Source organism: Macaca mulatta, chromosome 7 (assembly GCF_049350105.2).
Source record: "Macaca mulatta isolate MMU2019108-1 chromosome 7, T2T-MMU8v2.0, whole genome shotgun sequence".
In the NCBI taxonomy this organism is placed as follows: Eukaryota; Metazoa; Chordata; class Mammalia; order Primates; family Cercopithecidae; genus Macaca; species Macaca mulatta.
In genome coordinates, this window is record NC_133412.1 from 10,143,530 (window position 1) to 10,160,492 (window position 16,963).

Here is a 16,963-nt window from a genome sequence, read left to right on the forward strand (position 1 = left end):
TTATGAGAGAAAAAAATAAGAGATAGTAGCCAGTGGTGGTGGTTCCACTGAGAGCTGGTATCTTGAGCTCTGGTTCTCAGTTTGGTTACCGCTATGTTTGTAGTGGCAGAGTGGTCTAGTATCACAAATGAGAATGGCATCTACCTAAATATGCAATACAAATTTGTAATAATTAGTAATAAATTTATTATAGCTAATATTTTAAATGGAATTGATAAGGTCAAAGAAGAACACCAGCTCCAAATCTACATATGCCTTTTGCTGGAGTTACATAGAAGGCACATCTTTTTACTCAAAGATGTGGCTTCCTATTGGAAGACTCTGAAGAAAACTGTGATTACACAATGTGGGAAATATTTTGGATTTGCAGAAGTGTGGCTATATTTTGTTGATGATTTTAATAGTGGCTACTCTCATTCATAAACTTCAAATAAATCACCCCAATAAAAGTTGATACTATCACCAAGGTGGCAAGTTACCATTTAAATAAAGAGGAAATGCAGACACATGCTGATGAACAAGTGTTCGTCATCATCAATGTCTTCCCAGTTAAAAGTGTACAAACCCCTACAAGTCACTTTATCTTTCTGGGTCTTAGTTTCTCATGTGCCAAAACCAGAACAAAGTTAGATGATGGGTAAGATTTCTTCTAATTCTTAGACTACATGATATTACAAAACAGACTCCCTGCCTAGTTTGAGATGATACATACATATATATACATACACACACACATACACACATGCTTACTTTAAACAAGTGCCAGTGACATGAAATTTAAATACTATTTTAGTAGTTGAAGCTACAAATTAATATCTGAGTTCCACAGACTCTTGATCATTCTGTCCATTACTTCTGAAACATAAATGTGAAATGTGCTGAGGGATGAAGACCAGCTCCATTTAAGGGATATTCATGGCCGGGTGCGGTGGCTCACGCCTGTAATCCCAACATTTTGGGAGGCTGAGACAGGTGGATCACCTGATGTCAGGAGTTCAAGACTGGCCTGGACAACATGGTGAAACCCTGTCTCTACTAAAAATACGAATATTAGCTGGGCTTGGTTGTGGGTGCCTGTAATCCCAGCTACTTGGGAGGCTGAGGCAGGAGAATCGCTCGAACCCTGGTGGCGGGGGTTGCAGTGAGCTGAGATCACACCATTGCACTCCAACCTGGGCAAAAGGAGTGAAACTCTGTCTCCAAAAAAAAAAAAAAAAAAAGAGATTCCTATTCACGTTTCAATGCTGGCTGAGGCCCTATAGCTAAGACTCAGAATCCTGGATTTTGAAATCCAGTAATGTACCCAGCACTTCCTCTTGTTCAGTCATTATAAAAAGACCTATTTTGCAAGTATCCTCCTGGTCTTCTCATATGGGACCATTCCATGATCCAGCTGAAGGAAGTGGCCTTCAATGCTGAAACTCCTCAGCTGCTTACCACCTCGAAAACCACTTTCATTTTCAAGAGGAAAGAAAACAAACCTCTGACTCTCAAAAGAGACCAAGGGATCCATCTCGATGCTGGAAATCTGGCCACAGGCATGGAGGAAAGATCATAGGAGGCAGGTTTGGAGTTTTCTGGCATCAATCCAGCTTGCTATTTAAAACTTAAAACCTCAGCTCTAAGGTAGGACACAAAGCTATTGAAAACTCTAAGCTGCATATTACCACAAAGCCCAGTAGACCCAATTTTTTGCCTCCACTTACAGAGAAAAGCAAGCACCACACAAGTGTATGGATTCCATGGGGCAATGGCAACCACCCTGTTCAGAAAATTTAAAGAGTTTAAATGAAGTGTTATTTTCCCCCTCAGACAGAGAAACAAAATATACGTATCAAGTACTAATTACTAACTGCCTTAGTTAAAATCTTTTGTTGAACAGGCAAACTATTACAAGAAATAAGAATAAATGACCAAATGCTTTGATGTTTTAAAAACAAATATTCATTCACCAAAACAGAAGTGAATAGTTCTATGAGAAAACATGTTTTCAAGCATCTGGAGAGAAATAAAAAGAGTAATAGCCATCTAAGAAGCAATAAAGAACAAAAGTAAGTTTAATACGATCCTGCATAAGAAAGCATTCAGTGGAGTTTCTGGTTAGTCGGGGAAGCCTTCTTGAAAGAGGCAAACTGAAGTTGGCTTTGGAATACAGAGATTTTCCTTTTGCCATTCAGGTAGAAACAAGTCTTCCGTTTCTATAGATGGCACTGAAAAAGCCAGCCTGGCTACAAGGCAGGCTCACCTCCATCTCGTGTGAATCTAACTGCATGGGAATACATTCTACGTAAATCAGCTGACTTTTTTTTGCCCGGACTGGTCTGGAACTTACTATTTGTATTAATCCATTCTCACACTGCTATAAAGATACTACCGACATGGCAGCAGGAGACAGAGGGTGGGGCGGGAGCGGCACCAGACACTTATGGAACAACCAAACCTCGTGAGAACTCATTCACTATCAGGAGAACAGAAAGGGAAATCCACCCCCACAATTTAATCACCTCCCACCAGGTCCCCCCTGGACATGTAGGTACAATTTGACATGAGATTTGGGTGGGGTCACGGAGCCAATTTATTAGAAAAATTCAAATTTTTCCCATGCAATATAGCCTCTTAAAATTTTCCTTTAATACTTCTTTGGATATTTTTATCAAGACAACATAATTACAGTGACCTTGAGAGATGAAACATTTTGATCATGATTTTTATCCATAATTGAAGTCAGTGGGAAAATCTGATTTGATTAACAGAAAGCTGAATTCAGACATTTTCCATTTTTCCCCTGTAATTTGCAGCTAATTTCATAATCATTACGTTACTTGCGAAATGAACTGATGATGAACCCCGCGATGTAATTTAACAAGGAAAGGTAGCCGGGCGCGGTGGCTCATGCCTGTAATCCCAGCACTCTGGGAGGCTGAGGTGGGCGGATCACCTGATGTCAGGAGTTCAAGACCAACCTGGCCAACTTGGTGAAACCCCATCTCTACTGAAAATACAAAATTAGCCGGGCATGGTGGTGTATGCCTATAATCCTAGCTACTTGGGAGACTGAAACAGGAGAACTGCTTGAAGCCCAGAGGCAGAGGTTGCAGCGAGCTGAGATCACACCATTGCACTCCTGCCTAGGTGACAAGAGTAACGCTCCATCTCAAAAAAAAAAAAAAAAAAAAAAAAAGAAAAAGAAAAAAGGCAGGGTTGATGGTATCATTCAACATTACACACTTTTCAAAACACTGCCTCAAACCTGCTTAGGTGTGAATTTCACAGCATCCTGGTGGGTCAGAGAGATTCAGATATTGTTAATCCTTTTTTCTTCGAGACGGAGTTTTGCTCTTGTTGCCCAGGCTGGGGTACAATGCCACGATCTCAGCTCACTGCAACCTCCGCCTCCCGGGTTGAAGCGATTCTCCTGCCTCAGCCTCCTGAGTAGCTGGGATTACAGGCACCCACCACCGCACCTGGCTAATATTTGTGTTTTTAGTAGACACGGGGTTTCCCCAAGTTGGCTAGGCTGGTGTCGAACTCCTGACCTCAGCTGATCCACCCACCTCAGCCTCCCAAAGTGCTAGGATTACAGGCATGAGCCACCATACCTGGCCTGTTAATCCTTTTTTATAGAGAAGGGAAAATACGACAAGGAAGACAACCAGCCCAAGCTCACATAGCAAGTCAATAGCAGAACTTTTTCCTTGACACTATTTCTGCTACTATTAAAAATAAGAAAAACTAACCAACCAAACAAAAACCCACTAAAACAGGGAAATGGTAGCCATGGTAGTAACAGTAGCAAAACCAAGAGCAGTTATCCTATGTTGAACACTGACAGTGAGCCAGGCACTATGCTGAGCCTCATACGTGGATTACCTCATTGAATAATTACTTAGAGGAACATTATGAGCAGACATCATCTCATGCTATGGTGCAGGGATCCAGACACAGAGAGTGAAAGGACCTAGTACCGTTGCCTCAGATCTCACAGTCAGTGTGTGGCAGAGGTGTGATTCATCCTCATGGTTGTCTCTGACTGCTTGACAGTCTTGAACTCATTCTCTTACAGAAGGCTGGTGCCTCTCAGTTTCCAAGTCCTTGAGTCACTACTCAGAAGTCACCATCACAATGAGGCCTACCCTGAACACCCCATTTAAAATTGCAGACTCCACCCCCACCCTACTGAAATCGATTCTCCTTCCCCTGCACAACTATGGGATTGACAGGGTTTGTGTTTAGTGTTTGTTAATATAAGCTCCACAGGGCAAGGATTTATTATTATTATTATTATTATTATTTTTGCCCTCAACACATCCCAATGCTTAAGACACTGCTGTCCAACAGAGCTTTTTATACAATGGAAATGTTTTACATCTGTGCTATCCAATACAGCAGCCACTAGGCATAAGAACAAAATTGGAAAGTGGCTAGTGCAATTAAAGAACTAAATTATTTTATTTACTTTCATTATTTAATAGCCACATGTTACCATAGTGGACAGTGCAGGCCTAGAACAAATGCCTAGCACAGTAAACCCCTAGGAAACATTTGCTAAATGAATGAAATTATAAATAAAACCTATTTTCCATACAACCTGTAGACTACTTTCACTAACTACAAAGTAAATTTTATTTTTATTTCATAATAAAAATTATGGCTTTTTATTATGGCTGAAATGTCCATAATGGCTGAAAAAGTCCAGATTAAAGTTTGAAAATTCGGAAGATATGGCCAAAATAGCAAGCACCGATTTCATGAACTATTGGCTCCCTTTGCCATCTGCCACGCAAAACCTTCTGAAACATTTCCTGAAAACAGGGAAAGCACCAACAGCATGTAATGAACTCCCATGAATCTCACACACACACACACATACAGAAAATATATACTAAATTCCCATGATACACACACACACGTACAGGTATGTGTGTGTATATATGATATATATATATACCATTTCCCTATATAATTACAGCTTTGGCATAATCACTCAGTACCTTTTTGACCTTGCTTTTTTTCTCAAAAGTCTCTGACAGAGGTTTTTTCTTTTGTTGAGTTGTATCTTTGGAGAATAAATACTCAAATTCACCAGGGTCCCGAATGTCAGGTTCTTCTAAGGAGTCCCATAAGGTTGGTGTAGCATTTTGGCTTAAAAGAGAAAATGACAAGTTAACCATAAGAACCAAAACAGGAGAGAATATAATACAATGAAATCTTTCTCAAATCCATTTTTAAATTTCATTTTTCTAAAAAAACACATAAAAAACTCTAAAATAATGCTTGGAGAAAAGCTTTTTATGTTATGCATTTGTTAAAGTCAAAATATACTATAGACCATTAAAACACACACAGACATATTTCCAAAAAAATAATTGTCATTAGGTACAATCAAAGATAGAGCTCTAGAGAAACTTCTGAGGACTAGAAATCCTGGGATTCGGATTCCTGGGGGCACCCAAGCTGCTCTTCCTTCAGTCTGTGGCATTTCCATGATGTGTAAAAATGGCATCGTATAAAGGCTGAAAAGATAACCAATTTGAGACTTTGACAGGCTAACTCTGAAGTAGACTGAAAATGGAGTACCAAAGTAAAGATCTGCCTCCTCTTTGGACTTTTTCAACTACTTTTAAATATAGTTTTTAGGATTCATGCAGGTAAACTCTGCAGGGTCCTTAATACATAAACAGGCTGTGCCTATTTTAAAATACATGATTCCCAGTATCTCAGTTCCCTATACAATACTAACAACAAAAACCAACCAAAAACCTCCTCCATTGCACCTCATGGGATTTCAACTAAAGCAGCCATTGGGAAACTGTGCTGTTTCGTCTTCCAGAAACAGGGGCACCCTAGTTTTGAAGGGAAGAAAGAACAGCTGTTGAGAATCAGGTGTAACAGAACAGTGTCTATGAGCTGACTGCAGTGGTCACTCCTCAGGGCCCCTCAGTCAGAACACATCTCCCAAGTGTTTACTTTCTTATCTGAATTTCAAACACTATTAATGCCCACTGGTCAGGCGTGGTAGCTCACACGTGTAATCCAAGCACTTTGGAAGGCTGAGGTGGGCAGATCACTTGGGGTCAGGAGTTCACGACCAGCCTGGTCAACATGGTGAAACTCCATCTCTATTAAAAATACAAAAAATTAGCTGGGCGTGGTGGTGGGTGCCTGTAATCCCAGCTACTTGGAAGGCTGAGGCAGAAGAATTGCTTGAACCCAGGAGATGGAGGTTGCGATGACCTGAGATTGTGCCACTGCACTCCAGCCTGGGTAACAGAACGAGAGTCCATGTCAAAATAATAATAATAATAATAAAAAACACTCTCAATGCCCACAAACAAATTTCATCTATATACTTATTGTTTATCAAACAAATGTACATGTTACAATCCATAACATCTAAAAGCTTTGTTTCCGTACATATTTTCTCAATGAAAACTAAAAAGATAACTAATATGGAATGGGCCACAGAATGTTTTGATACTACAGGTGATTTGATATTTAAAACAGTTGGCAGCCCTGGCACCTCAGGTCTGCGTGTTCACATTTTGCAATAGATCTGCCTTTCCCATGATATATGATATTTTGGTGTTGGCCACATTCACCTCTTCTCTCCTCTACTTTTTATTTTTCAAATCATGATTTTGCCAATAGTTGAACCATGTAATAGTACGACATATGGAAGTTATAAAGTAGAACAATAGAATGAACACCTGGGAAACCATTACCCAACCCAAGGGCTAGAACATTTCCAGTGAAGCACATCAACGTATATGTTCCTCCCTCAGCCATACCCCTCTGCTACTCACTTAACTTCAACCTGAAACATAAGCACCATTAATGTTAAGTGCTTATCTCTGTGGTGCTGGGGGAGAGGTGGGGAGAAGTGGGATCTTGATTAAGGAAGTCAGTCGGGAATTCTGGAGTGAGCATGTGGCATGTTAAGGGCCACTGGTCTGGGCCTCGGGAAGGTTCTGGGCAGCTAAGGGGTGATGCCTAGAGTGAGGTGATGCAGTGTGTCAGGCCAACTGCTCAGCCCCATCCCCACTTCCTGCACCTGCTTGGCTCTAGCTCCACGGACTCTGAGGTCAGGCCAGTGTAACGAGTAATATAATTCACTTACATTGTGGAGTACATTGGCTTTGGGAGTCAATGGTGATCAGTTTAAGCACCTGATCACCATTTACAACACTATTTCTATGGGAAAGGCATTTCCATTTCCAATACTGAATGAAAGAATTTTGGAACACTGCCTCTCAGTGATGTGGGGACAGCCAGCATTTGGCAGGGCAATAATAAGGACCTGCTTCACAACGAATGACCTGCCATGGTGGTCAGCTGACCCCTGAACATACCATTCTAGCTCAAAAGGCAGGCAGGGAGAGAGAGAGAGAAAGAAAGAAAGACAAGGAGACAAATGAGAAACTTACTAAGAAGATGAAAAGGTAGTTAGATGAGGATTTATTTTGCTTTAAGTGTCTCTTGCTTAGTCTAGAAATCACAAAACAGACACCCAAGAAGGCAAAACGTCAAAAGAAAAAAAAATCAGTTCATACCAGGAGTCAAAAGCAATTTAGGTAGATGAGAAGCAGTGTATACATAATGCTGAAAATTCACATTTTGTTTCTGGCTTCCCAGAAGAGCAAGACCAACATTTATGATGCAATCATTATATAAACTACTTACTCCTCTAGTTGCACAAAATATTAAAATATGATTTTGCCTCCTTTATGAGAAGGTATCCCAAATAATTGCACTCTTGCTCCTAAGCAAATACTCCACAGGCTCTTTGAATCATTTTCACTTAGAAGTAGCAGTGCTAATAGGTACAGAAAGTTGGAGAGACCCATAATAAAAGAACTTGAATATGTGGTACCACCAGGAAGTGCCCATGTTGCAGTCTTAACACATCAGAGAGGGGCAGCCCCCATTTCAGGTTCAAATGCGCACCAAGCAGGGCTCTCTTGATGTCCTATTCATCTACTTTTCATTTTGCTCAAAAGTAAAGCCCTAGATATATGATGAAACCAATGAGACCTTCAGTATTCAATTGTTTTTCTTCTCAAAATGGCCAACTACATAAGCAGGAAACAACGTAGACAATGATGATCTCCAGCTTTCCCTTGGTCGTGTGCGAAGGGCCCATATCTCCCAGTGGGACTCTTTGGTGGCTGCTGTGGTCTACAGTTATCTGTTGCTCATGAAGTCTCTCGGGGAAGGAAGTGAAGGCAGGCTAGTGGGACACAGGTGTGGAACAGCTCCCCGTGCTGTCAGACACACTCGTTCAGGGCTTACAGGTGGGAGGCATCGCCCTGGAATGGCTGTGCACTAATTTGAGAACACTAATAAGGAAACATGACTCAAAATAAATATTCTGGGAAATGATTTTTAGGAAATGTCTGAGTCTTTATCGGGAAGAAGGGAATACTAGTACTTTAGCTAATGGCAGAAGCTATTACAGGATCATCTCACTTTTTTATGAACCATTCATTTGGGAAATTACAAAGTATAATTGAATTTTGAAAAAAAGAAGTATCAGGATGTTCCAAAAACAAACTCTTGGCCCTTATTTTTTGAGAGGAAAGGGGAAAATATGAAGCACATATGCTCAGTTTTAGGGTATTCCTCACTCCTCCACAGGGATTTCTAGTTGTTTTATCATTGTGAGTTGTGTGTTATTTTGTTTCATATCCTGCCTTCCCTAAGCAAAATGTTATATACATTGAAGAATGCACTACCACATCATGACTTGGGAAAAGTTGTGAAATGTGTCCTATATCTGCCGTCCTTTACAAACAAACTTTAAAGGAGAAAGTGGTCAAGAGACAACTTAAGATCTCTTTCACTGTCCTCCTTCCAGGCTCAGAAATAAGGCAGAACAAATCACGCTCAAATCTGCTTGAATGGATGTTTCCAAGCAACTATACCTTGCTGCTTTACAAACCCTGCTTAACAATCGATACAAATGGAAAATGCTTTCAGCTATCCACATACTGACACCTTCTCTGAAGGGCATCAAGGTATAAAGGAAGATGGGAGAGTATTTAGCAGTTAGAAGAAATAGAGTTCAAGCAGAGAGAGTTTATATTTTAAGACTCTCCTCTGATCTAAAGAACTAATAACTTAGCCATGTCTCACTCTTTTAATAAAAATGGAAAAACACCCATTTCTGTTCAATGTCTATATTACAGGGTTAATTATAGCATTTAAAAACAAGACAGTAAAAAGAATTCTAAAAATCCTCATGAGCCTTCAGTATGCAGTCAGGTTCAATTCTTTATGATTACTCATCAATTGTAGCGATGTTGGGGAAAGCCCTGGCTTAGACCTGGACTCTTCTCTAGTCTATAAAATGGACCATGTGCCTTGGAGAAAAACCTAACACTGAAACACACTGTTTCTCTCAGCATCTTCAGAGAATACACAGAGGCCCCGCTGGAGACAGACGTTCTCCCCGAACATCCCAACCTTGTTTATCCAAGCATTCACGCTATCACACTTGATAATGGGTGCTACACTATGGAGACATTGACCTGGTAAGAATAAAATATCACTTGGGCCAAATCCTAGGAATTCACATGTTGAGAATGGGATAGGAGAGAACTTACCTCTTATCACTTATTTGTATCCTAGTCCAGTATAAAGGTTTCATGGGACAACTGGGTTCAATGGCTGGTTTTCGAGGACATTGACTGGAAGAAGAGCCAAGTCCAAAGAAGAGTCCAGGGGGAGGTGGGGGTGCAAGTCCTGGGGGTGGTGGAGCAGGAGGAGGCCCTCCAGGGTTGGGTGGGGCAGGGGAGTTAGGAAGTGGGGGTGGGGGTGGCGGTGGGGGTGGGGGTGGTGGAGGTCCAGCACTTGAAGATAGAGGTAGAGGTGGCGGTGGAGGAGGCGGAGGAGGTGGTGGCGGTGGCCCAGCACTCACAGGTGGCACTGGAGGTGCTGGAGACAAAGAGTCAAGTCCCAGGGGGAGGGGTGGAGGGGGAGGGATGGGTGCTGGCAAGGGCGGTGCGGTAGGCAGAGGCAATGCCTTCTGCTGATTTGATGCCGTGCCTTCCATTGGCTGGAGTGCTGCATGGATGTCTTTGTGGTCATTTGGCGGGGAGAGCTGGCTTAAAGAGGAGATATTCAGCTTTTTGGGTACTAATTGATTACTTCTGGTTGTCTTGCTTTCGCCTTCGCAGGGCTTGAGGAAGGTCTGTCTGTCTGTCTGGATGCACACATTTCTGAACGTCTTTGGAGGGCAGTCATCATTGGTGGAAATGCACACATCTCTCCTCTCTTCACAACCCCCTCGCCATCTGTGTTCTAGCTCGTGTTTCAGATTTTCTATGGTTTCTTCTAGTCTCGCTGTTACCACTGCATGCTCACCCCGGATATGAAATGCCCGAAGTTCAAACTGGGCCTGTAGGAAAATTCAGTGGGAAAGAAAGTAATGAGTTTATTAAGAACAAATATAAGAATTTAGAAACTCAATAATACCATCACGGTGCCACTGTAGCATGACCCATATAAATGCAGGGAAATACAGAGACATTCTTTCAAGAATCCATAAAGGTGTACATTTCACTCTGAATTTTCCAGGGACCTACACAGGCAGGAGTCAAAGCACAATTTCATCTAGCCTGAGCTCACAGGAGATAATTTTCATGGATTAAGGTTTAAAGTACATCTGTTACTTAAGAACTCTTACCCAGTTTTCATATCAAACACATAACTTTTAATAAAGCTTTGGACATGCTTGAATCTCTGTTTTATAACTTTGGGGTTTGGTTTCATAAAAGAAAACTGTAAAGAAAAAAATAGGTTTAGAGCTCCTCTGGCTTAGAGCTGCTGTTCTCCCAGTCTCCTTAGAATGTCTCTTTCACTGAGTTTCCAAGACAATACAGCAGACACAAAAAGCAAGAGAAGAAGCCATGATAACTTACTTTTTTAAAGTTTCCCTATAAAAGCCCCAAGATTAGTATTTCTGTTTCATAATATAGCAATAAGTAAGCAATATAAAACATAATATATTACAATATATTACAGTATGCCATTTTCTTCTACTTACGCAGCACTTTAAACTATGTAAGACAGTAGCCTTTTTAATGCTTATTGCCTCACTTATTTTAATGCACTGAGTCTGTAATTGTACACTTATTAGCACAGAGCTAGAGTACTCGTAGTCATTAACTAGCCCGTTCCTGAGCATTCAAAGCTATTCATCCTATGACAGTTAACTGGAAAGCAATCAAATTTAGAATTTGATGAGAGTTTTCAAAATCCAGTTTAACAGTAATTAAATATTTTTGGTCAACTTAATTTCTGCCTCCCCCATGAGATTATAAACTCCACAAGACAAAAATGGTGACAGTATTGTCTTTATACGTGTATCCCAGCAGGTAGCACAGCGAGTACATAGCTTAGAAGAGATGGATGGATAAAAATCATGGGGATAGTTATATTCACTGTCACTGTCCCAAGAGCCTCCCTTATCAAGACTCTCTTCACTTCTCAGCACAAATATCTAGAACACCTAAGCACACACAAGTACAGCTCCTTTTTGCATTAAAAAAAGTAAAGAAATATTTTTAACAGTCTTGGAAGGAAAGGTATAAACATGGGAAGTTCGTCTACCTTCATTGAGATAACTTTTATACTATGATGTTTGCATAGTTCAGCAGATTGAATTATGAAGAGATCTACCACTTATCTGGTGTTAAAAAAAAACCTAACTTTTAACTATTTTTTACTAGGTTCAACTTTTCCTTAATATTCATTCTCAAGAAAAAAATCCTGAAGAACTATAGTCAGGAGAACTGAAAGACAAAGTTTTTTGAAGGCTAATCTTCTCATACGTGGACACGGTAGCTCTGAGCCAACTCTGAGGGAAGTGGCTAGCTCTGGACACTGTCTATTTCTTGAGCAGTGCAGAGCGTTGAGTGCCTGAATTTGGAGTCACACCACCTGGTTCACATCCTGGCTTAGGCACTTGCAAGTTCTATGACCTTAGACAGGGAACACTGTGTCCCTAAGCCTGAGTTTCTTCAAGTGTAAAGTAGGAATAATAGTGAGCCATCTCTAAGACTTTTATAAAAGTAAAATGAGATACTTCATATAAAACAGTAGGCATTATGCCTGGAACATAGAAATATTTGGATAAATCTTACTGTTAGTTTCTGTTGCTAATGCTAATAGCAAAGCAAGAGACTAACAAATTCCTAGTTATTTTTTTAAAATTTTCAAACAATGCTACCTTTGTAGAGGGATAGGTATAAAAGTAGGAAAAGCTCAAGCAATCAGAATAAGCAATGTACTGCAAATATGAAAGTTTACCTAGCCTTTTGTGAGTTCTACTACCAATTCCCTAAAAGTAATTTCGAGCTTCACTCAACTGTGAGATCAAGATAATCTTTGTTTCAACATTGTATCATTTCCATCTTCATTTCTCTCTTTCTTTCCTGTCCACTTCCACCCACATCTTAGCCCTGATTACCACCCTGAATTACTCACCCACATTTTAATTTCATTCTAATGACTAGTTCGGTTCTGTCACAACAAACTAACTCTCAGCAGTTACTCTCAACTAAACCTTCTTTCAAAATTAAGAATCAAATATTCAAGAAGCAATAATTTTACTCAATCCTCAACTTCTTAATGATATGAAAGAATTGCAAAGACATATTGAATGGTGAAACCTTCCCTAATAAGGGAAATTTTTTTGGTGAAATAACTGAGTTTCTGCCTCCCCTATCGGATTATAAACTCAAGATGAAATCTTGTATCTACAGCAAAAGCCCTGGCCCCCACCTCCTCCTCTTTCTACCACTAATGATCTTCTAAATCTGATGAAGCTGACATGTAAAGCTATATATCATTTTAGCAGCTTGGAGGTAATGCATTTCTTGAGTGTAGTGGGCAGAATACAAATTGGGCAGTAAAGTTCACCTCTCTGTACCTCAGTTTTTTTGTAAGCAAAATGGGGATAATAAAATGTACTTGACAGAGCAGATATGCCAGGGAGGCAAATTAATATATGTAAAACAAAATAAGAAGAATGTTTGAAGAGTGTTTACTATTTCAGTTTGCTGTCATTATTATTGTCTCTCTAACACCTGACAGATCAGAGCCCAGTGGCCCCATTAGCTTGCTCTTGGTTCTGGGTATGCTTCCCAGCCCCACGCCCTCTACTGTCTACAAGCTCTATGCTTCTAAAGCAAAAATAGACATACCAAAATCCTTCTTAAATTCCTTTAGCTATTGCACTTTCTAACCCTACCTCTTTTCCTTCACAGCAGAGCTTTTTTGGAAAAAAAAAACAAAAAAACAAAAAACACTCAACCCATGCTTTATTTTCCTCATTCATTCACTTTTCACCCAGTTACTGGCTTCCATCCCCCACTATCCTACTGAAACTCCACGATTTGACTGTTGCATTCAATCAGCACTTTTCAGTGATTTTTGACCTCTCTGCCACATTTGTTAGAATTGACTGTTCCAGAAGCACTGAAATTCTGCTTCCCTGAACTTGATTCCACCTCTTTCCTTTTGTTCACCTCCTACTTCTCTGCTGCCCCTAGTCAATCTGTAGACTCATTCATCCCTTAAGTGTGGTTTTCTTGGCGTATTCCTTGCATTTTTTTCCTTCTCACACTATACAATCTTTCTAGATGATCTCATATACTCATATGATTAATGACACTAGGTGAGTACCTTCTAACTTGGTACCTTGAGATCATATTTCCAACTATCCTCTGGATTAATCTACTTAAATATTTAACTAGCTGCCTCAGATCCAACAGGATGGAAAGTGAACTCATTGTTGCCGAACCCCAATGTGTTCCTCCTCTGAAATTCCTCCTCAGCATTAATGGCCTCATCACCTCCAGTCAGCACATCCAGAAACCTGATGTCATGCTGAATTTCTTGCTCTTTCTCATCCTCAACATGCTATTGATCAAGTGTTACCGATTTCTCCTGTCACCCCCACCACCTCAATCTTTCACAGGACAAAGGCAATGAGCATTTTCTTGACTCAAATTTAGCCACTTTAGTTCCAAGAAAATTTTGAAAAAAATAATAATAAATGCAGATCCCTAGTCCTTAAAATCTCTCCAATAATTAGCTGTTACTTGCAGACTACCACTAACTCTTTAGCACAGACACATCAACAGCTCTTCTGATCTGTTTTCTGACCAGCTTCTCCACTATTAGCTTTTGTCTCTTCCCCGGATATGCCCCGGATTCCAGTCTTCTAAACAGGTCCATGCTCTTTCATGCAGTCTTTGTGAATACCGTCCTCTTCCAACACCCTTCCTCTGTTGCAAACACCCAAGGTAGGGGCAGATTACCAGGCACAGACTCCACGAATGGGTTCCTCACATACTATATTCACTGATATGGAGAATGATCAAATAAGAAGGAAAACAATGAATTTCCATGTACTGCACACCAAGACGCTGAGATGATAGTATGATAGTAAGAAATCTTTCTGGATCACTAAAATTTAATTGCCTCTCTCTGCCCCTCACCCCCCAAAAAAACACTTGCCTTTGACTTTTCTTGTTTCATAATCTCTTTTGATCATTCCCATTTTGTCTCGGTTGTGTTCATGATCTCAGTGTGGCAGAGCAACTCAAAGTGATTAAAGTAATAAGCACCTCATTCATTCTCTGTCCATATCGTACCAATTATTTCAAATTGTGTCTGGATCTATTATAAACGAAACATCTCAAGCTCATGCATACCATGAACTGAAGCTTTGGGAAAGCTAATCTTTAAACACTATTTTTATTTCCTGTTAGCTACCACTTCTACTTTGTACATGGATATTATGTGCTGTTCCCCCTCCTTTATCCAGATACATAGCTAGAAAGACTGGTAATGATTTGGTGATTCTAATACAGACCAGAACTTTGTTAGATAATCATGTACTCCCAATCTTTGCCCAGGATCCTGAGAATCTTTAGGAAGTGTCAAGATCAGTCCCTTACAAATGAAGCTACAGATAATGCTAGGTCAAGGAAACAAAATGCCTTTATATCCTGTTAACTTTACTTACACATTGAACATGTGCTTGTAAGCAGTATCCAATTATAAGCCCTCCTTTTATTTTTAGATCAATGTTCTTGAAGACATATAAAGAAAATCTCAAGATTTCTCCTTTCTCTCACTCTCCCTGCTAAAAATCTGATTTGACCCCAATACATAATTTGAAAAGAGACAGGTGCTGAGGTTTGATATCTTTCCAGTTTTTAAGTTTTACCTACCTTCCTTTACTCTTAATTTGTTTGCTTCAATTGCTTTCATTTTTAATCACATCCTCTTCTCACCTGCAATAGTCTGCTATAATAATATATGTCCATCTCTTAGTAAGAAAGATTCAAACTTACTAGCTTTGAGAGGACAATGCCAATTAAAACATCCTGTTTTGATTACTTTTTCTTCCTAGTGGCACAATTTTTATCTTTCTAACAAAGTGGTTCTCAAGCCCTGCTCCCATTAGAATCACCTGGAGAGTTTTGTGGACGACACTGGTGCTCAGGCCCATCCCCAGAAACCCTCATTTAATTAGTCCGAGATGATGCCTTTGCACAGGTGTCTTTAAAGCACCGCAAAAGATTCTAATGGGAGCCAGAGGTGAAATAAACAACAACTGTTCTTAATCTGAATTCTGCTCTAACACAGCTGAGACAGTGTAACGACACAATATCAATGGGTTATTCTGGCAATGACTTTCACTTGGGTCATTTTAGCATCTCCAAAGAAATGTGTTATTTGGTATAGTCCCTTTCCTAACTCTGATATGCCCAATAAAGGGAATATTCCTTCATTGTCCAGATTGAGAATAGTTATTCTACACAGCAGACAAGCCTAAATTCTTTCCATGATACTCATGGCTCTTCAAAACTTGGCCTCTGCCTACTTGCCCAGATTTTTCCCTACTCTTTCCCTATGCTACACCACCACAGACGACCAACACCCACATCTGTACTCTTTCACACATGCTGTTTCATCTACTTAGAGCTCCTTTTATCCATTTTCGCCTAGTGAAAGCTCTGAAAACAAATGCAATCAAGCTCAACTGAATCTTCTGGCTTAAACTTTTCTTTATTCTGCTTGGCAAAAGTTTTCCTTTTTGTTTCCAAACAACATTCTAGGTTCGTGTTGCATTATAGTCATTTATGTTTATCTTCTTTCAAATCTAAAAACTGCAGGCAGTTGGGGACCACAAGTTAATCATATTTGAACCTCCAGAGCATCACACACTGCTTGCCTAGTTAGCCATCCACAAATGCTTATTGATTTTAGTGTTAAATATTAAGACTTCCTCAAGCCTCTGTATTACCCATCCATTTGTAAGTGAAACTCCAAAAAAATTTAAGGAGAGATAAAGATCTTTTTCTCTTTGCTATTCCCATACACAGCAAACTCTTAAGACCTGTTGTCAATTGTTAGCCATTACAGACTAATACTGAAATGAGAGCAGACATACTAAACACTCCTCTGATCTCTTTTCTGATACTTGCTCCACTTTTGGACTAGAACACTCATAAAACATCCAAGTTTTTTTTAATGAAGATATTTCTAAAAGTTGATGTTGATCATGTTAGTTTTAATAATTCAAAATACCTAATATAGACAAAATTCTCTTCACAGTCAGCTCAAAGGCTATTCCCATACATATAATGAACTAGCCAGTAGAAATGAACCACATTTGTGATTCTAATCTGATTAGGAACTGGACTCTAGCAACTTCCCCAGCCTCCTTTGGGGATGGTTCTCCCTTCCCCTACCAAATCCTCATTATTTTTTAATATCCTCCCCATTACCACTGCTCAGAGATATCATCGAAGGAACACACTGTACTGAAACCCAAGCAACAGAGGAGACTTTTGCTTGTCTGGTCCCCACAAGCATGTCTGTCAAAAAGAAGGTGGAAAAACGCCTACTGATGAAAGACATCGTGTGGGTGCCAAGCACTGTGGAA

The 16,963-nt window shown here is 40.0% G+C and overlaps 1 protein-coding gene and 1 non-coding gene across 3 annotated transcripts in view; one reads left to right on the forward strand and one right to left on the reverse strand.

Moving 5' to 3' along the window:
• Positions 1 to 16,963, reverse strand: part of FMN1 (formin 1) — a 378,430-nt gene that overhangs the window by 182,933 nt on the left and 178,534 nt on the right. For both annotated transcript variants that reach the window (XM_015141784.3, XM_015141787.3), the window contains 2 exons: positions 9,603 to 10,396; positions 4,992 to 5,142 (listed from right to left, as the gene is read on the reverse strand). In XM_015141784.3, the coding sequence (XP_014997270.3) occupies positions 4,992 to 5,142; positions 9,603 to 10,396 (945 nt within the window). The remainder of the gene's footprint in view (positions 1 to 4,991; positions 5,143 to 9,602; positions 10,397 to 16,963) is intronic.
• LOC114680016 (small nucleolar RNA SNORD77) lies at positions 11,630 to 11,694 on the forward strand. Its single transcript, XR_003732093.1, has one exon. It is a non-coding gene; the product is annotated as a small nucleolar RNA SNORD77 (small nucleolar RNA).